This window comes from Lampetra fluviatilis, chromosome 1, assembly GCF_964198595.1.
Source record: "Lampetra fluviatilis chromosome 1, kcLamFluv1.1, whole genome shotgun sequence".
Taxonomy (NCBI): Eukaryota; Metazoa; Chordata; class Hyperoartia; order Petromyzontiformes; family Petromyzontidae; genus Lampetra; species Lampetra fluviatilis.
Window position 1 is genome coordinate 8,507,764 of NC_136275.1, and position 20,749 is coordinate 8,528,512.

Genomic DNA, 20,749 nt, shown 5'->3' on the forward strand with positions numbered 1-20,749 from the left:
GTCGTGATAATTTTTATTGTTTTATATATTTTTTATTTTATTATTTCCCTTCTACGTGACTTTACCGAAAGAACCAAGAATATAGTATATTTGTTTTTTTTTACTTGTGCATTCTTAAATATATATATACTTGTTCGTTGTTTTAGTGATAACTTAAGAAATACCTAGTCTGTTCTCTCCGGTAGCCTGGGTGAAAAGTGAGCAACGTCCTTGCCCAATCCTGGCCAGATGGCTCAAAACCAATATAATAACATATTCTTCACATTTCCCACATTACAACTTGAGTGCCAGTCGTGCGCATTCACCAGGGTGCTGCGTTCAACCACTCACCACGCACAATTATTGGTTGAACATGTAATTGCTGCTCATGTGTGGAAGACATTAAACGTAAAAGTTCAACCTTGCACTTATTTATACCACTGTTGGCAGAGAGGCCTCCACTAGAGGGAGCTTCAGAAAGCCCCTCTCAAGGGAAATTGGCCTACTCTTCCATGCTGGCTGGATGTCTTGGAGGAGGAGTACCCACAATGTATACCACCAGACACGACGTGCATGTGGTTGGCTAAAGCGTGGGTACTCCCTCGTTCACCAACTGTGGTGCGAGTGCGCGCCAGCACCTTGCCGATTTAGCGCCCCCTTGCTCACGGCGCTCTGGTCCTGCTGGCTCGCCATGTCCGCCTGGAGACGGTGAGCCTCCTCCTGGTGCTGCAGGGCTGCGACCCGGCCCTCGGAGCGCAGCGTGCCCAGCTCAGACAGCAGACTCGCTCGCTCTGCAGCCTCCAGCCCCGCGAGCACCGATGTCTCCATGCGCTCCTGCTCCTCACACAAAGCTGCCCGTGAGTGCCATGCCATGCAGCGTCCCGCAGGCTCAAAAAAGCTTAGTAGCGGTGCTCACGACGAACAGAGGTGCTGAACCAGTGCTTAAAATTCCACTTTATGAAGGATCAGTCTCTCCATAGCACAACAAATAGTGACATCTTACAAAGTGGTACTTGTTGTATCTACCCTAGACAAACAAACTAAAATTGTATGCAAGCCCAGGATTAGTGCTGTAAGACGAGTGTCAGCAGGCTCAATAATGTTGCTGCCCACACCGTATCCTCACAAGCCCTATGACAACCTGTAAGTGAATGGTGGTCGCCATCCTACTGTAACGACAGTAAAGTCAACCTGCGGTGTGAATGGACTAGTGGCCACGGGAGGTAATGACAGGTGGGTCAGCCTACAGTGCGAATGGGCTAGTGGCCACGGGAGGTAATGACAGGGGAGTCAGCTTGCAGTACACGAAGGGACTGGTGGCTATAGGAATGATCGAGAATAGGAGCGTGGCCACGTGACGGAAGAGAACGGTAGAGTCTGCTGGTGGAGGGAGCGTCTAGAGCCAACGAGAAAGTTCGGGAATAGGGGCGTGGCATCGGTCCGTATATAAGGGAGATGCACAGGAGATTCAGGGCTGTTGCAGTGGGGTCTCCGCCTGCTCGAGTGAACATGTCTCTCTATAATAAAGACACCATCTCAAGACAAGTGTCAAGTTGTCATTACACTAGTACCCAGAGAGCCCCCGATCTCGTTATATTTTGGAAACTAAGTAGGGTTCAGAACTAAGTTGGTTTGAATTGGTCTCACATTACTTGTGTGCTGATAAACACTGGGCTTTGCATAGAATGAGCTGCCTTGTGAAAATGCAGTTAAGTGAAGCCAACGCAGACCCTAACCCTAATCCTGACCTTAGTTCTACCCCTAATCCCACTCCCTGGCGCTTAACCACGAGCCAAGGGAACGGCGCTGGTTTCCTGATCTTAGTGCACAAAGTGCTTTGCTGCTTTCCTCATTTTCTGTAGTGCACCACCTTCCTCCATCTTCCCACCTGATTACATTTTCAGTATTTTTCTTCTGTCAATCGCTTAGCAACCTTATCAAGGTAATTGTGGGTACAGTAGAAGCTTTTAATTACAAAAAAGGCCCATTGGTAAAGCTCCTCTCCACATATTCTTTGGGTCTTTCGGTAAAGTCACGTCGATACTCCTCTCCACGGTGTACTAATGTGGACCATAAACCAGGGCCCCTAAATTCTGCAGCCAGGTATTGCCTACAGGGCTAGAGGTTGGAGTGAGTCCTCTCTGTGGGATGTTACATGGGCTAGAGGCTGGAGTGAGCCCTCTTAGTATGATGCCACACCATGTTGCTGAAAAGCTGCAGCAGCTGCTGTGCTGGGGTTCCGTGTGTGGGTGCATGGTCCAAGGGAGGCTGGGCAGCAGAGGAGACCAGCAGCGCGCGCCGTTCTGCATCGAATGTCGCCAGCAGCACACGGATAAACTCCCCCCTCCAGTCAGATTCAGCTGCGTCCTATGAAGGACACCAAAATCACAACCCACCCAGTCCAGATATACATTTACAAACAACAGCTGTTGGTTTTTTTGAGCTGTATCTTTACTGTAAACAAAGCATGTCACTCATAAGCCATTAACAATGCAACCTCACCTCGTGGCCTGGTTGTTTGGACACTTGAGCCAGGAGCTCCTTGAGTGCAGCTATGTTTTGAAGGAGCACCCTTTTCTCCTGCAGCCAGGTGCTGGTGACGTCAGGGCCCGTGCCTGCCCCCTGCTGGGCATCTGCACCTTCCAACGGCTCCCATACCGGCCTTTGTGTGTTTTCAGAGAGAGCCAGGACCTTCTCACTTTCCCAGTGGAGAACAGTCAGGATGTCCTGTCGGTAACAGCGAGCCCCAAATGATCACATAAAATAATGGCAAGTGTTACAGAGTGTTTCCAAATGGTATGAAGTCACAACCATACCGATAGGTATTGATATTTATAGAAGCGGATATTCTCATCTAAGCTATGGCTAAGCTACGGCCCCGAGTCCCCAAACGTTTTTGATCCACGAGCTAGGGCCTCAGTTGGTTAAGTGAAGGAGCTTGGAGCAATGAATCACTGAGTATCAATATAATGCCTCATGAATGTAACCACTGCTACATACAACACACAGGTTAGGTGAGGTTAATCGAACCTTGCTAATCTGCAGACATTATTGGGAGACATTAATTCGGAATAGCTGAACTCGATGAGGTAATGGGAAAAGGAGAGATTTCTATACTTTAATTAGTGGCAACAATTCTATCAGAAAGGAAAAGGCAAAAGTAATTGCAGAGTAGGATTAATAATTGCTCTGGGATTCAAATGTAAAGAATAAGGGTTTCAGAGTAATTATTCACAGAGTTGTTAATCTATATTAAGGCTCTACAATCAAAGGAAGTTATCAATGATTATCTGTGAATAATAGTTACGAGTTTAATGATGTTCCACTAAAATAAAAGGGAAAATTTGTTCAAAAATAACATAGTTCAGAGCCACTACACGCATCTCACACACACTTTAATGCACGCATTAAATATTTAACAACACTCCACTTTGTCAATGGTTTTTACAATATTCCATAACTTGTTGAGAAGAAAGTAAGAGGGTCATTTGTATCATGCAAGACAATGAGCATATGTAGCATAAGTGGTTTTCATCCTCATGGCCATGTCAATAAATGAATACGTGATGGCTTATTTGTGTTGTTGGCTTATTTGGTTAATCATTAACGCGCTACACTTGAGAATACAATTTAATCATAGGCACCTTAAACTCGAATTTAAACTCAGAATGTCAGTGGTGTTGGCAGACCATTCGCATGTGGCATTAACCACCATGAGCCAGTCAGCTCTACCATAACAATACTCCATTTTCAAAGTCACATGTGAGAAATGTTACTCTCTAAATCATTGCCAAAGGGCAGAATGCACTCATAAACAAATTCAAAATTTTTTTTGCAAAGTTACTCTGATGTCAGACACTTTTGTGGAGGTAGCGATCGCGGACCTGCAGTGGGGTGGAGAGGGCAGGCTCGCTGAGCGAGGACGCCTCGAATACAGAGGGGCTGTCTCGCCCACTGCTTCGCTCGTCCGAGCCCAAGGCCTGCAGCTGCTGGTGCCGCAGGTGAGCGACAAGCCGTGAGTCCAGGTGATCCGCCATGTCCAGCTCCCGCTTCAGATTGCAGCTTAGACTCTCATATTCTGCCACAGACACACAAAGACAAATGTTCCCTGTATAACATAACAGAACTGTTTGGGCAAGTGCTAATAGCGAGCACAAGGGACGATGGGGCGGTATATGGCCGGCGTCATGCCCGACAGTCTTGGTATCTTCAGTGTTCATGTGCACACAGGTACTCAATGAAGGCTGAGTTGACACAGAAGGAAACGTAAGACAGGTTCACTGATGTGGATTCGGCTCACCAGGTTTGTAGCGTACAAACTCTTCTGCCACTGTTGCCCACACCATGTGCAGCCACTGTATATTTAGCACACCCAGTTCAGCAGATTCACTCTAGTAACCTGCCAACATTTACCAGTAGCTGGCCATGTGTGTCAATGCCATATTCCTTACGCTCATGTGCATGCATATCATGGTGGTTTGCCTAGATTCAAAATGTTAGTTGAATGTTGACACAACATGTGTGTGCTGGTTATAATAAGGTAAAGTGGAATTTCCAGAATCTCCAACAGATACAAGTGCCGTACCTACTTTTAAACTGAGGCTTGATATTTTTGTAGATGCTGCAATACTATGTGGCTATATAGGAAAATATAAATTATTGAACGCTCACTTATGTTGCTGCCAGCCTTATTGTATATTACTGAGCATTTAGTATATGATGGCGATGTATGTAACATACTTGTAAAGTTGACAATTTAGTTTTAGAATTTGTATTCAACAGTATTAACTCACCATTTACAAGTTATGGAAATTATAACATCTGTCATTGGAATGTGGAATTTACACTGGATATGGGTGACCAATGGAGACAAGTGGCACCACATTTCTCACTTGAGTAGGAAGGACCCAATGACTGGCGGTGGCGTGCATGCGTGCGAGGGCACCGACTCACCACTCTCACCAGGCAAGCTGATGTGATGGGAAAGCGAGAGCGGAGACAGTGTGGAGCCCCCCAGTGTCGAGGCCGAGGGAGACACTGGGAAGCGCATGCGCTCCACAGAGCTGTGGGCTTCTACCATGGCCCCTGCCTGCAAATACACACGGCAACAATTCACCCAAACGACGATGAAGATCTCCCAGATAGCCTTAATAGACTGTCGGGGAAAGTGCTGTTTTTGAACACCTAAAGGCCTGCACGGCATATGAAGGGGTGGGTGGCCAGCACTACACCCGGCCGCCTTTGTCTCCTCAGTGCTGTTTACGCACCGCACCAGGTACTCATTTAAGGCTGAATGGACCAAGGGGAGGCCCAGGACCAGTTCAGATATAATCATTACTGGTGTTGGCTGCAAGTGGGAAAAATGTACCTTTTTCAGTGACCCACACACACAAGTACCCAAACAGACTCATGCACTCGCATGCACCCACGCACATACACCCACAACAACAACAACCACCACCATTCGCCACTAAGTGACGGTGACATCACCACGGCGCCTGTGCCAGCCCATATGCACTTTTAGGCCATGTGAAGTGTCGAACGACCGCTGGCAGGTCACGGGACAGACCCAGGTTCCAAGGGTTGAGTGACTGAGATGACTGGCCGATGCACCACCTGTGTCCCCTACTGTGCCAACTTGCTGTGTTGTGGGTGTCACTCCTCTGCCCTCCGTTGTTGCTGGAGGGCGACTGCCTCCAACTGCCCAATAGTGTCCTTCACAAGCTTCCCCCACAGAGGCCGATCTTGGCACCGCTGGTACCAGTCATCGGCAAGTCCACTCAGCTCCACGTCCTCTTGTACCACATCACTCCATCACCTCTCTAACCCGTGCCATGCCCATTTAGCCCCTTCTATCTGGCTGAAAGCTGTTTAGGCATGCGATGGCTGGGCATGCGGGCTACATGACCCAGCCAATGCAGCTTTGCCTGCCGAAGGAGCTCTCTGATGGGAATTTGTCCACATGTTTCAAGGATTTGTGAGCTCTTTAGACAATCCATCCTGGTTAAACAAAGAATGGATCATAGGCAGGCCAGCCTAAATGTTCTAACCGGTGAAGATGTTAAATTAGGGAGGTGCACGTTGCACAAGCATTGAGAAGGGAGGACATGACCTTGGCCGAGAAGACTCCAAGCTTCATGTTGAGCGACAGACCAGGTAGCTTCCACACAGCATTATGCAGCCAATGAAAAGATAACTCCGCTCGACTGATTTGGAGTGAGACCTCTGCTGTCAAACCGGAGCTGGTCATAAGCACACTGTCCAGGTATGGAAAACTCTCCACGATGTCCACAACTGCCCCATTACCAATGGGGAGTTGAGGGTGTGAAGCGTTTGATGACACAAAATACCCAGGCAGGTACTTAGTTTTGGTGGGGCTGATGGTAAGGCCCCACCTTAGTGGCACGCTCTAGGTTCAGCAGCTGTGCCTTCAACTCCTCTTGATTAAGCAGCAATCGCCAGATCATCAGCATACATAACATGCATAATATATATTTTTTGGATTAGATCGCGTAAATATAAATGTGTCGTTAAACCCGCCACCACCCGACATTTACAATCTGAGTACGACGTTTCGCCAGTAATTACAACTAGCTTCATCAGGTGACAGCCAGATTTGTGGAGAAATCCTCCTGTTTCGTTCTTTAAATAAGAGGGAAAGCTGTGATGATGTCACTTGTGAGCCCTTCACGTGCGAAGGGTATATATTGCCAGTTGGCTTATTCAGGAACAACACTTCAAACTCCACACAGACAGGTCATCATCCATCTTACTTTCTCCTTCTACTGGCACCTAACTGCCCCTATCTCTGCATGAACCCCAATCGCACCTGCGGAGTGTCCTATTTTAGGGCATGCCCCATCGCATGACATTTAATAATCTGTGAAAAAGGCCACTGATCGATTTGTATGTTTACCACCGGCCAATCTTACCTTGCTGGCCATGCCCAGGCCAAGGGATGAGCTCTCTGATGCCAGGGATGAAGACCTGTCTGAGCACTCTCCCTCCTCAGTCACGCTCTCCCCTGCCTCAGTTTGGGTTCCGGCTGGACGTGTAGAGGCCGGCCGTGAGGAGACGGTGAGCGACGTCACCTCCTCTATCCGCCGCTTCAGCTCTTGCTGTAATCGCTCACACTCCCTGCTCAGCTGCTGCACGGAGTCTTCCTTCTCGGTGATGGTAGCACGCAGCTCCTCTGTCTGCTGTAGCAGCTCTGACATCGCAGCTCCCTCATCCTGCAGTAAACACCCTTTGCGTTAGATTCGAAACAATGGGCTGTGTGTACGTGTCTGAGTATTGAACCAGAAATGCAGGGATGCTAGATTAAACCTCCTGCTCTCAACAATTACAAAGTGTCTCCCTGCTCATACAAGAAAGGGGTAATCATCTCCATTGGTGGCTCTCACCTATTAGTGGGAATTACATATTTCCATTATGGAGGCTAGTTACTCCATAGGATAATTGTTGACTTCCCACAAAGTGGTACTCATTTTCATGATCCCAGAGGGATGATGGAAAGTCTAAGCCTCAATACTAGAGCTTAGGTCAATTATATGCAAGGCCAAGGGGTTATAATGGCTAGAGAACACCTCATCATCATTTCCTTCCTCTAGCAAATTCCACAGATTTCACAGTTGATGCCTGAACCTGAACTCCATACCCTGCTTTTACAACATCCCACCAGGTGGCTTTAAGTCTTTGGGTTACCATCAAAGTTTTGTTCATGAAGCCATCCAGATATATAAACAGACATAACTTCAACCGAGAAGATGGATACAAATTGAGCAATCATTGGAAGGATGTTATTAACCAGGTAAAACCCTAACTGCTTTATAGTTTGCCTTCATATCCGCATCTCCAGTTTCTTCAGCCTCCTACCCCCCAGCCCCGCTCACTTCCAAGCCCCGGCATTTTGTCTTGCTTGTGTTGGATCTTGCACTTCCCAGCCCCGGCATTGTGCTGTACTCGGTGTTGAGTAGGCACTCCTCCCCCATTCCCCCTACCCCACACCCCCACCCTCCCCCCCTCTCTTACTTATATATAGCCTCTTGTTACCAGCAGCCTCCTCTTGCCCACTTCAGAAATTGTTTATTGCTGTGGTTGTTCCACCTGATGACGGGCACTTGTGTTGCGCCCGAAACGTCGTGATTAATTTTATTTTATATTTTATACCTACGTGACTTTACCGAAAGAACCAAAGAATATGGATCCCTGCAGTCACGAAAACTTCAAATCTAGAATCTTCCCCTTGGTTGTCAAATTCTAGGTGCCAATGTAATGCTCGGTAACCTTCCCTCCTCCACCCTACGCACATGCCCCACGCATTGCAAGCTTCACTTCCCAAGTAAATCTGCGACACTCTCACGACTGCCCAAGCACATTGGTCCCCTCGACACGTGGAAGGTGCACCTGCAGTCGCTCTGCCAGCCCGGCTGCCTCCGCCGCACGTGCGTCTGCGAGGCGAGTGCTGGACTCCATCTGGGCGGACAGTGCGGTCAGGGCCAACGCCTGCTCCTCCATGCTCATGCTCACAACTCCCAGCTCTGATCTCACCTTCGCCTGGTTGGAAGTTACAAAAGACAATGTGGAAACAGCTCAGTTTGGGTTTACGAGGCCTGTGAACACGATGATATCTCAAGATGCTGTAAAAAAAGGGATGAGTGAAACATTAAAGCTTGGGAAGAAGGTGCTTGTGATCAGAGAAAAGGGGAGAGATTTATTTTGACTGAGGAGAAAAGTTTACAGTGGTGGTTATTGAAGTGGGGAGGGAGTAATAGTTAGCGGCTATTTGGGTGAACTAGAACAGGAAGGAGAGACTCGGGGAGGGAATTCCAGACATCGTGAACAGCATAGAATAAGGAGTGATACTCCATCAAGTGATGGACAACTGGCAGTGTTAGTAGACATGAAATATATGCTCGTCCCACTTCACACCAACTGTAAGTGACTTAGTGACTAACACCAGCTCTAACTCCAACTCCAACGGGCTAGAGATGTAAACGGGCTAGATGCTTTATACTTGGCACTTTTTGGCAACAAAAAGTCGAAATATAAAACAAAATACTTTTGACAATTTACTTAATCTTCATGGTGAAATCGGGGGGTCAGGAGTATGTAGAGGCAAAAATAAATACATCAGCCAAACTAAAAATTACTAATAACCAAGGTGCTGCACGACACAGTGGGCACCACATGGCAGCTCCAGTGTGTTCGCTTACCAGCTCTTCCTCCAGCTGCCGCTTCTCCTCGGCTGCGGTGGCAGAGATCTTTTGCTGCCTGTGTGTGTGAGCCTCCGCCTGGCGCTCAACCAGCTGCCGTTGTTCCTCCAGCTGCTCAAGCAGTTGCTGTACCTGCGCCTGAAGGGCCTCCGCGGCATCGTGCTGAGCGGTCGCTTTCTCCTCTTCTGCAACCGCTTGGAATGCCACTGTTCTCTGCAGCTCTCCCAGCTGCTCCGTTAGCGCTGACTTATCATTGTCCCGTTCTGCCAATTGCAACTTCAGCAACCTGTGCTCTTCTACGACAACCTCGTAGGTTTCTTTAAGCGCCTCCAACTTCTTCCGTGCTTCCTCTAGCACCTGCTTCTTTTCCTGCTCGTTTGCATTGTCTGCGAGTTGCTCCTCTGGGGTGCACGGCCCCCCACTGGGCTGTGCTTGGCTCTGGCCTGGCTGGTCCCCTGCCAGAGCCTCCAGGCTGTGCTGCTCCATCTCGGAGAGCAGGGATTCGGCGTGAGGCTGTGGGGCGCGGAGAGTTGCCTCGGCGTGGGGCAGCTCGCGCTGCATGCGCGCGATCACCTCGTGGGTGCGCTCTAACTCCTCCTCGTGCTGCCACCGCAGTCTGTCCACGTCGCTCCGCAGACACCGTACCTCGGCACGCAGCTCCTCATTCTCATCCTGCAAGGCCTGTGAGGCCAGGGGCAGAGGAGGCAGTGTGCAGAGGTCAGCAAGTGTGTTTTTTTTATCTGTGCCACTCAGTTTTCTAGGTCTTTGGAAAAATGTTCAATAATCGACGCTTTCAAAAAAAACAAAAGTCAAACCATCTCCATAATTCAAAATAGGGACACGTTGCACATCTCAACTGCTAACCTTTATAATTGCCATCTCTTCCATGTGCCTTAGGACCACCAATGGAGATAAGTACTGCCCAATGTTCTTTAGAGCAGGGAGCCACTGTCAATTGACTTGGTCTGGTCTCGTGTTGATACGAAGGGCATGAGAGGTCATCACCTGGCTGGGTGGGGCAGCTTGGAGGGCGCGCGTCAGCTGCTGGACCTGCAAGGTCAGTTGGTCGATCTCTGCGTTCTTCTCCTGCAGCAGAGCGTCCGGCAGTGACAGAAGCACCTGCTCCTTTTTTCCCGCTCTCCTGTCACCTCCTGCATCCTCAGCCTCCGACAACTCTACCTTCTTCACCACAAGAAAGAAAACCAAATATATTTTTAGAGGCAGCTCTGGAGGTGGTGTATAAACATTGATGAGTAAGACAACATTTCCACCATCATGCTCAAAACCTTAAGTATATCATCTGTTGTAAATCATACCTTTCGTGTAGCATGAGATTACATCACACAGCGCATGACGTGACACCATCATCTGGTTTTCAAAAGGCTAAGTCCCTAACAGCAACACTACTTTATAGTAAAATGTTGCTCATATTGGCTTATCTTCACGAGAGTTATTGTGACCCCATGTTACAGATATTCTGATCAACAGACGGACATACATAATGTATAATTTTTTTCAATATCAACATTAATAAGTAATGGCCAATTATTGCTCAATGAGCACGTTGATAAATCCTCGTGGTGAGTGTGGGGAGCACCTTCATGTGGGTATTGCCTTGCTGCAGCTGCGTCACGTGGCCTGCCTGCTTCCTCTGGATCTCCAGCTGCATCTGTAGCTGTCCAGTCTCCTCAGACTTGTTGAGAAGCTCCTCACGGAACTGCTCCAGCTGTTCTTCCAGATGAGTCATCTGAGATGAGGAATTAACCATCGCAGATTCATTCACAGTAATAGACCACAGATAAAACAATAAGCTCAGGCTGTTTTTGAAAAAGGAAGTTCCGATAAGATTTTCAATTCACTTTTCTCATTAGATACGTGTCATTCATTTGAACAAATTCTGAAATCAACAAGACGCATACCGATGAATTCATTATTTTAACTTATCCTACTTGTGTGGTTGGAGAGGGAGGGGAGAGGCAGGGGAGAAAGAGGGGGTGGGGCACAGAGAAAGAGGTGGTGGGGAAACAGCGCATGTGCAGCGGGGATGGAGAGGAAGGGAGTGGGGAGATCTAGAGGGAGACAGTGGGAGTATGGAAAAAAAGGGGTGGAGGGACTGAGAGGAAGGGGGAAGGAGAGGGACGGGTATGAAGAGGGAGGGGGATGGAGAGGGAGGGACTCACAAGATGTATGGAAGAAGGCTACACACAGCCCCAATGCAAACATCTAGTTCGATCACGCTGCTCAGAGAACTCAACACAGTGCAGCACACTGGTGGTGGAGCAATCACAGGAGCACTGCTGAATGTGTGGACGCGCAGCTCGGGCACCTCCTTGCTCTTGCGCTCGTTCGCCTCCTTTTCCTCCTGCAGCTGGTGGCGCAGCGTGGCAGCGTCGGTGGGGCTCATGGAGACTGCACCCGGAGGCGCCGGGGTGGTGGAGCGGTGCCGGTGTTCGTCCACCTCGGCCTGCAGCGCGGAAATGCGCGTCAGCTGCGCGTACTGCTGCTGCTGCAGCGCCTCGTTGTCCTGGGCACACGCAGCACAATGGTCACGTGACGGCGCGAGCTCAAAACTCGGGGATCGATCAACATCATGGACGATTATCGCACGTGTGTGCGTAGGCGCACACAGCAGAATCCATCTGATTTTTCGATATGAAATATCACTTTGTACGAAGTGGTTATCCTACCGAATGAATCGCTCCCACTGGCTCAGAGGACTTAAATAGAGATGAGCACCAAGTTGCTATAAATATAGTCCAGCCATCTTCTGCCATGAACGTGGCAAGCAGCGGGAGACGATGACACCCGTCGGGGGAGCGACACGCACCTGTGCGAGATCGTCGCGCGCCTGCTGCAGGCTGAGCAGCTGCTGCTGGAGCTGTGCGGTGGCTCGCTGGGCCTGCCTCTCCGCCTCCTCGGCTCGGTCGCTTAGCGCCGAGCGCTGCTCCGAGTGCTCACGCAGCAGCTCGGCCTCGCGAGCACAGCGCACTCGCACTGCCTCCTCCAGGCCCTCCACCTGCACCACGCGGCAGCAGCGCAGGCGGGCACATGCAGCACGCATGGCAGCACACACAGAGCAATGCGCACAAGGAAACACAGGGCAATGTACACCTCCACGCGCACAGAGGGTGGATAGGCAAGGCGCTGTTTTTTGGAACGCACGCAGGTTTCCAACAACACAGAGGAATTACGAGGCATGGGGACGAACACTGTGATACAAACACATGATAAGCCACAGAGATAGAAAGGAAAAATCTTTTAAAATACAAAAGTATATAAACAGGGCAACAAAGAATTCTGAAATATACATAAACATAATGCACATATGCTTATACCGGGACAATATTTTACAATACTCGTTTTTGTTTTTACTCAGGACTATGCAAGTCTGTACAGTAACAGCATTAACTTAATTACAAAGCTCAAGAACGATCTACAATTCGCAGTCAGTCATCAAAACCCTTTGCAGGGGAGATGTGGCAGCTGTGAGACCGGGGAGGCATTGCGAAGGCAGCTCAAGGGCACAAGACCAGCGCTCATGCAGCACAGGACTCATGATGAGGCATCAGAAAACAAGACCAAGACTGACTCAGCCCGTAGCAGTGAAGGAGATGGCCCATCAAATGGCCCAGGCACAGGAGCAGTGACTCGTAGTGGTCGATGAGACACAATCAAAGGGCCCGAGACAAAGAGCACAGCTGCTTATGGAGGAAAGCCACAATTATAGAGAAATCACAGTGGTCTGGGCAGCGCTGATTAAACAGGGCAGTCAAAAAGTCTGAAGGAGAGGTTAATTGTAGAATATAGTAGCAATTGATAAAATCCACCATACCTGGTCCTGTAAACCCTGAATCTATATTCCAAAGGAAAGCATAACAAAACACATTCAACACAATTAGTTTGTGAGTTAGACTTACTTTAAGTTTTACAATGGTATAGTCATTAAAATTAAACAACCACTGTTTTGTAAAATTCTACAAGGGGAGCTTAATTGCAGACAGACATTTACGACAATTTCACAAAATCTAATCGCCATATGAATATAGTAGCACACTCCTTTGAGAAATGTCACATTACCACTTTGCAATAATTTTTCACACTATTCAGCGTAATACGCACACGTATAAATAATTGTAAAAAATCAGTACATGCTACCTCAGCAGAATTTGGGAAGTAAATGGAAAGGCATCCATTTTGTTGCTAAAATGAAATACAATTTCAGTTTCTTCACCCACAAGCCTTCTGGAACAATGTTATTTTGGTGTAAAAGAGGCAAACCCCAGGTTGCTTTCGAACATGAAACAAATCACTATAAATATATACAGCAAAGCATAATATAAACTCATACGTACTCAGACGAAGTCAACCATCGTTCAAGGAAAATATAAACACAAATAATCATGTGCAATGTAGAAGGTTAGGAGTACACCACAGGGCAGAGGTGGGACAAAGTCATTGTTATGCAAGTCCAAGTCGAGTCGCAAGTCATCAAATTCATGACTCGAGTGACTCGAGTCCAAGTCACATGACTCGAGTCCACATCTCATAGGTGGGACAAAGTCATTGTTATGCAAGTCCAAGTCGAGTCGCAAGTCATCAAATTCATGACTCGAGTCTGACTCGAGTCCAAGTCACATGACTCGAGTCCACACCTCTGCCACAGGGTATAAATAAAGAGCTATCGGAGTTTATTTTTTCAGGGAAGATGCATCAAGGGCAGCCGAGATGGAAGAGTTAGCTTAAGAGAAGGGTTTCTGGTGGTATCCAGAGAGGACACAGGGGAGAATGAGGCTGCTGGGGGACTTGAGTGAGAGTGGCGTTCTATAGGAGCCGGCTTGCGATAACCAGCACGTGGCGCTTGTGACCACGTGCCTCTAGGCCACCGGGCCAGGTTCCCATGGCTCACCCCCTGAAAGGTGACCATGCTACCAAATTGAATTACAACCTCACATATCAGAAGCTACCACAAAATGCTCCTTCATTGAATACTATACCTGATACTTCCAAATATATCCAGGCTAAGCCTCTCAAGTGATCTACTCCCCACATTTTCACAAAGCCACCATCCTCTGATTAGCACAGTTGGCTACGTAGGGTGTGAAAGAAGTTCAACATATTTACAAACATCCTGGCTGTCATGCCTTTTCTCAGTCTGCTATCATAAACTTCAATCACCATTCCCAACATAAGCGTTCGCAGTGCCAGTTCGTCCAACACTCACTCCTTGTGTTCGTGTATCTTTTCAATCCACAGGATTTCTCTTTAGCACTCTCATCACCACCTGCTTGTCTCAAACACCAAATCCTTCAGTAATCACCACCTTGCTCATCTCCTTCCATAAGTTATTATGGTTAAGTAAGGTCATTTCACGTTTAGTGAAACACATTTGGGGTTAATCATATTGGTTTATGAAGAGCTGTAGAAGAATGTCAGTGCTGAGCAGAGCCGCTGATGAGCATGTCATTGACCACGTGATGGAACAGCACGTGGAGCCAGTATTATTATGATTAAGCTTATTTACTCATAAAAGCCTCACTGAGTCCCAAGACTCTGTTTCAGGAAAGTTCTGCCAAGTTTTCGAAGTAGGGGACAATGTTACAATGTGTTTTGCCAATTGAGTCATTTGCAGATAATTTTTCAGTATTGGGATGCTTGGCCAATACCGGTGACATTTTATTGTTGTATTTTATCTCTGAGAGGAAAAATAAATCCATGCAGAACAGGAGGAAAACATAGAATCTCCATACAGAAAGGCACCCGATTCGGGAATCGAACCCAGGTCATTCTTGGTGTGAGGTCGAAGTGCCGTCACGAAGCTGGAACTCACCTCGCGGCTGGCCCTCTCTGCAGGCGTTGCCTTGTTCTGTTGCTTGAGCTGCCCCTCCAGGCGCTTGATCTCCTGCTGGAACTCCTCCCGTTCATGCTCGCGGTCTGCCGCTTGTTCCTAAACAATATCCAAACACAAATGTATTATGCTATATGCGCAATTCAATGCAAATCAAACTTGTTCTAATTTATACCACTGGCACAGTCATGCATTGGTACAGATTTGTACCAATGCAAATCTGGAATATATATACATATGAAAAAAATATTTCTCAGGTAACTGTAGGACAACAGACAGGTCAGGAGTTGCCCTAAAAAATTGCCCAAATGGCCAACACACTTCCTAAATCACTGTCTACTAAACATTGCTTAAACGAGCCAACTTTGAACAGGTATAAACGGCTCCGAGTCTAATTTGCAGAGTTTTGGCTGTTAAGCCATTGCCAGGCGTGACACGATGTGACAGGCGAGAACATCTTTCCATGAAGAGTGGAGTCGCGACAATGAGTTGGGCGCTGACCTCCATGAACTGCCGGTGGTGCTTCAGCTGTTTCTCCAACGCCAGCACTTGCTGCTGGAGGTCGCTGGCCTCAGCATGCCGCTCCTTCTCCAGCTCCGCATTGCGCACCAGGGCCTCGTCCAGCGCCACCTCCAGCGCACGCAGACGGCCGTGCAGCTCCTGGGCCCCCCGCTCGGCCTGCTGCTCCACCCGACGCTTCTCCTGAGCCATCTTCTCCGTTTCGTGCAGGAGCCCTGTGGGCACACCAACCCGTGTCAAACAGAAACATGTGGCGCGAGCGTATTCAAACAAAACCGACTTTACAACACTGATAGGTACATTATGAACAAAAGTAGCAAATTAGTTTTTTTTATGAATGCTCAATTATCTAATAGGATTGAGATTTTTAAATAAAACGGCTTTCCCTGATTATTACTCCTGTGGATATAGTTTTATTGTAATCCTCGCTTGTTTTCTTATCCAATTTAGCACAAAACTATTGGGATCTGAGCCGCTTTTCACACTGTAAGAATGTGCAAGTAAAGCGGCCGCTTTTCTTTCACTTTTGCATAGCAGGCAATTGTCAGTGATTACACAGCTTCTAGAGAATCGTACGAGCCACTGCATTAAAAATGCACTTGTTAACAATACGTTCAGAAATAAAACTTTGCACAGTAACTAACATGCAATAGGTCTCCTTAACAATGCAGACAAACTTAGTTTTCCTGCAGACTTATGAGCCTAGAAAATGTCAAGAGCATGCTACTGACATTCCTGGGGGTTGTAAACATTTTGAAGATGGGTGGGATACACCCCATCTCACTCCATCTTAACAGTTCAATTTATCCCAGAGACTCCTGTGCATTATTAGAGACTCTCAGTGCTCAACCGCAGTTTACTTACCACCAAGTAAGTCCGATTTGATCAACCACAGAGCAATGTGCAGAGTTACCCACCAATTGTGAGTTACATTCTCTGCCACCCGCTGAGATAATAAAAAGAGTAATCATTTCCATACATATATTCTACGCAACACATCTACACCCTGACAAATTACAACAAACTCTGTTCCTGTTCTGTGCCAAAGTGACGGAAAGTTACAATGGTTATGAGTATGAATGAGACAAATAGAGAAACAAAACCAAAAGTTAGTAAACAAACTGAGCCTCCAACTTCACAGGCTGCAGCTTCGCGCTCCGTCCGTGCCGTTTATTGTGGAGGGACGCTGGAGGCGGTGAGCGACAGGGGCCCTCAGCACATGCGTGTTAGCACAGCTTAAGCATCGGCAGGCCGAGAGGACAGCTCAAGCACCAACGGGCGGTTAGTGGCAGGCAGTTTCCATAGCGTTGGTGCCCAGTCCTGTGGCAGATGTATTTTTTGCTGAGCACACACTTGGCAGTGAGACTGCATAACGCATGCCTCACTTAGGGACCGCACCACCACCACACCAGACTGCTCACACATGGTTGAAGAGTGGACGACTCTTGCTAACAACTCTTTCGTCGTGACTGGATTAACGATTCAACGAGAAAATAGTGTGTGATTACCTATGCACCAATCATAAAGGCCTGTGGTATTCAAGGAAGAAAAAAAGCCAAGGGACGGCATTCATTACGCACAGGACCCTCATGGTTGACTACAGATAAAATCACACATTAATATGGCGGTGGCAAGACCATTCATAAGACAACCACTGTTTACTTTCCCTCAATGTGGTACTCATTTGACCAAACCCAATAAAATGATGGCTACATTGGCAGGATAGGTTTCGGGACTGCCTCATTAACGACTACCAGGTCAGAATCTTCATTAATCAGTCAACTGAGCCACCGTAAGGGAACTTAATGGTGACTAAGGGAAGGATTGCGTTCATCAGAATCTGGCTGACTAGGTCAATGTGAGCAGTCTCGATCTGAGCAATCATTTCACGTGAAGCAACTGGCAGGGCACGCACGGGCCAGGGACACCTCTGCGTGCGGCAGCCAAACCAACCTGGAGGAGCAGAACCATCACCGGGACCCACGCTCACTAGAGGGAGGAGGACAGAGTGCGCGGGGCACGGAGAGGAAACAGGGGTAAACGAGACAACTCCAAGGCTGAATCCAGTGGGAAAGGAAATAAAGGAAATGCTGAGGAATGAGGCAGGAAGTGTGAAGGTGACCGTTCGCTGTGTTGCTGCCTGCAAAGAGTGCAATGCAGAAGTGCAGGATGTCGTAGTGTTTTATAAAAGTGTAAGGAGGTGCAGTACCTTGAGTGGCAAAATGGCAACTATGACATTTTAAGAGCCCTGTAAATCCTGAATTTGTCTCCATATATAATGTCTGCTAGTCATATATCGCTCAGTATGGCCTTAAAGTGCACGTACTCTCGCACGAATACCACAGCTACATCACTGCCACCTAGCAGAGAACGGCCGCAGTTGCTTTTGTTTTGAATGTATGTTGAACTTGTTTTGCACCATATGTAGCCAACCGTGCTAACTGGGAGGTGCGGGGGAAAGACAACAAACTTAACAAAATAGGTGTTAAAAAAAATTTAGTTTTCAATGTAGATTTAAAAGTGTACAGCTCCAGTGGCTTCCTAATATCGGAAATAAGAGCATTACAAGATCGTTCCAGGTTCAGTCGAAGTGTGTCCCTGCACAAATGAATATGGGACTGAGCTCATCTCCATTTTCGAGATGAGTGGGGTGGAGGAGGTAAATATTTCCAGAGCAGACGACTTTCCCAAAAAGTGGTACACATATTCCTGACCTATAAAGATAATGAGCCAAGTCAACCTTCACATGCAATTTGAGCTTGTGTCCTTACTACATAGCCGAGCACTCTGTGATTTGATGTGATCCTGTGCCCGTGATGAGCCCTCACCCATTTGTGCGCCGGTGGCGGAGGCGGCCATTGCGTGCCTCTGCCGTTCCAGCAGGCGGCGCTCCTCGTCCAGCTGCTGCTGCTCCGTCTCGAGCTCGGTGAGACGGCCACGCGCCGCCTCCAGGGAGCCCGCCAGAGCACGCTCGCTCGCCTCGCGCTCCTGCAGCGCCGCCTGCAGCGAGAGCTTCTCCGCGACATAGCCCTCCAGCAGACCTGCAAAAAAGACAAAGATCCCGTATAGCCTTAACAGACTGTTGGGGTAAGTGCTGCTCGCGAGCACCTATGAGGGCCTGTACAGCACACGAGGGGGTGGGTGGTCAGCACTACACCCAACCCCCTTTGTCTCCTCAGTGGCTATGTACTCAGTTGAGGCTGAATCGACCTAGGGGAGGCCCAGGACCGGTTCAGATCTAATCATTTCTGGTTGGCCATGAGCGGGAATTGAACTCGGGTTGCCGGGTTCGTATCGCAGTGCGCTAACCGTTCCACTACCGCTCCCCATAGCAGACCTGCAAACACACTGGCACACACATGGGCAATTGCAATCCTGTATCTGCCACAGTGCTCTGCTTACCATGGAGGCACATAGCACAAACAGGCAATTACAATCGATAATATACAGGTTTGCATGGTTGTGTTGTATTGCTCTCCGATAATATTTAGGTTGTAATGCACGTTGTTTGGCATGATGTCCGATGTTACGCTCCGTGTGCTGGGAGCTTCTTAAGGAACTCAATGGAGCAGCTCAAGTTCATCCAAGGTTATGTAGAGTTACCTGGTGCTACTGGTGTACAATGTAGACTAGCTGATGTAATTTTACTAGCTTCCTCACTTGTGGATAAAAGCTCATCACTTGTGCATATGAGATGAATAAACTAAACTGAAACACTCACAATTATTAGGGGCTGGTTGGTGTAAATAGCCAATAATCTAAGATGCAAAAGGCAACTTGCCAAGAATAGTATGAGTAGGTGAGAAAAGTCTCAAGCTGACCTGCATGGCTGCCTTGCTTTGTACAAGCAATGGTGAATGGGCTGAACTCGCTGCACTTGAGAACCCGTTAAATCTCTGTGATGAGAAATAGAAGCGATGAATCGCTGGCAACTAGCTAGGACCTGCCTGGAAATGACAAATAAACCTCAAGGAGTTGTCATCCTAGTTAAATATTAATAATAATGAGGCTGAGGGTCAAACCCCCACTGGGATTGGAACTCACAACCTTATCGTAGTACTTTATAAGATTTCACCATCTCCGTGCCACCCAGCTGAATTTTAAATACCTGCATTGTAATGGTGAGTTGCAGACACTTGAACATAAAAGAGTTATAAAACACGCATTGGGTGTCTTGAAATACACAACACTTATTTTGCAGAATTGAATATTAACACATTATTTGAACTACCACCAGGAGCATTTTTGCAACAAGTTTGCGCTCATTGTTGCATAAATGAGACCTCCCTGCAACACAGCAACCCGAGAATGCAGCTATTCTCCCAGCACTAGAGGGACAGGATGTTGTGCTTTAGATTCAGTTTCTTTACAAGTCCTGCTCAGGAAGTTAAATAGCCACCGAGGATATTGCTTGCGAGCTGGATACGGCCGACGTGTCCTAGCATGCCCAACTACCTTTCCACTTCTCATCCATGACTGCCAGTGTTTAATTTGTGCAAACAATCTGAACGTTGATCAAAGCATTTCTAAGCACAGTTTTCGTATGCCGCATTCTTAAAATTCTTATACTTAACGTGCATGGAGGCTGCTATACTGTTGTTTTTAAGGAACACCGTGTGTTTCTTGCGTGCTTGTGCACCTTGCAAACACCAGGCCACTACTGATGTATATACAGTACAGTATTTGCTATTTCTTTACAATTGACCATTCTTAACAAGATACTTTTGTTGCCCCAAAAAACAAATAATTCAGTTCAATGTTACATTTATACAGAACTCATTTTGTAATATATATCTCTAGTCAGCCACAACACCGTTCATAATAAAACAGTAGCATGTTTACCATTTAAACCTGGCCACAACCAAGTGAAGATTTTTTTTTAATCAACCTATTTGTTAAGTTCACTCAACCTATCTCAGCTCTCATTTTGTCAACGTAATTGCCATGTGTAAATCTGCTGTCAAGGCACATGGAGGAGTGCTGTATGGTGCTGCGTGAGACCGATGTATTGAATGAAGGAACGCTATTTCCTGGGGTCATTCTCTCACTCAATGATAGTCATTGCTGCATCTAAGAGTTTGGTAACAAAGTTATCGTTGACGTTTTTTTGACTTGAATACCCAGACAATAATTATTTTGTGGAAACAACAGACCCTCTGCATATTCAAAGCAGACACCAGAGGAGGATCAG

At 47.5% G+C, this 20,749-nt stretch overlaps 1 protein-coding gene across 8 annotated transcripts in view; it reads right to left on the reverse strand.

Moving 5' to 3' along the window:
- Positions 1-20,749, reverse strand: part of AKAP9 (A-kinase anchoring protein 9) — a 99,274-nt gene that overhangs the window by 16,279 nt on the left and 62,246 nt on the right. For 4 of the 8 annotated variants that reach the window (XM_078855141.1, XM_078855190.1, XM_078855184.1 and 1 more), the window contains 17 exons: positions 18,387-18,599; positions 17,512-17,547; positions 15,541-15,773; positions 15,022-15,138; positions 13,027-13,047; positions 12,022-12,210; positions 11,521-11,718; positions 10,792-10,941; positions 10,200-10,376; positions 9,195-9,875; positions 8,386-8,535; positions 6,912-7,211; positions 4,933-5,068; positions 3,864-4,057; positions 2,482-2,706; positions 2,179-2,346; positions 618-813 (listed from right to left, as the gene is read on the reverse strand). In XM_078855141.1, coding sequence (XP_078711267.1) covers positions 618-813; positions 2,179-2,346; positions 2,482-2,706; positions 3,864-4,057; positions 4,933-5,068; positions 6,912-7,211; positions 8,386-8,535; positions 9,195-9,875; positions 10,200-10,376; positions 10,792-10,941; positions 11,521-11,718; positions 12,022-12,210; positions 13,027-13,047; positions 15,022-15,138; positions 15,541-15,773; positions 17,512-17,547; positions 18,387-18,599 — 3,384 coding nt within the window. The remainder of the gene's footprint in view (positions 1-617; positions 814-2,178; positions 2,347-2,481; positions 2,707-3,863; positions 4,058-4,932; positions 5,069-6,911; positions 7,212-8,385; positions 8,536-9,194; positions 9,876-10,199; positions 10,377-10,791; positions 10,942-11,520; positions 11,719-12,021; positions 12,211-13,026; positions 13,048-15,021; positions 15,139-15,540; positions 15,774-17,511; positions 17,548-18,386; positions 18,600-20,749) is intronic. The other 4 variants (XM_078855178.1, XM_078855156.1, XM_078855170.1 and 1 more) reach the window with 4 other exon arrangements.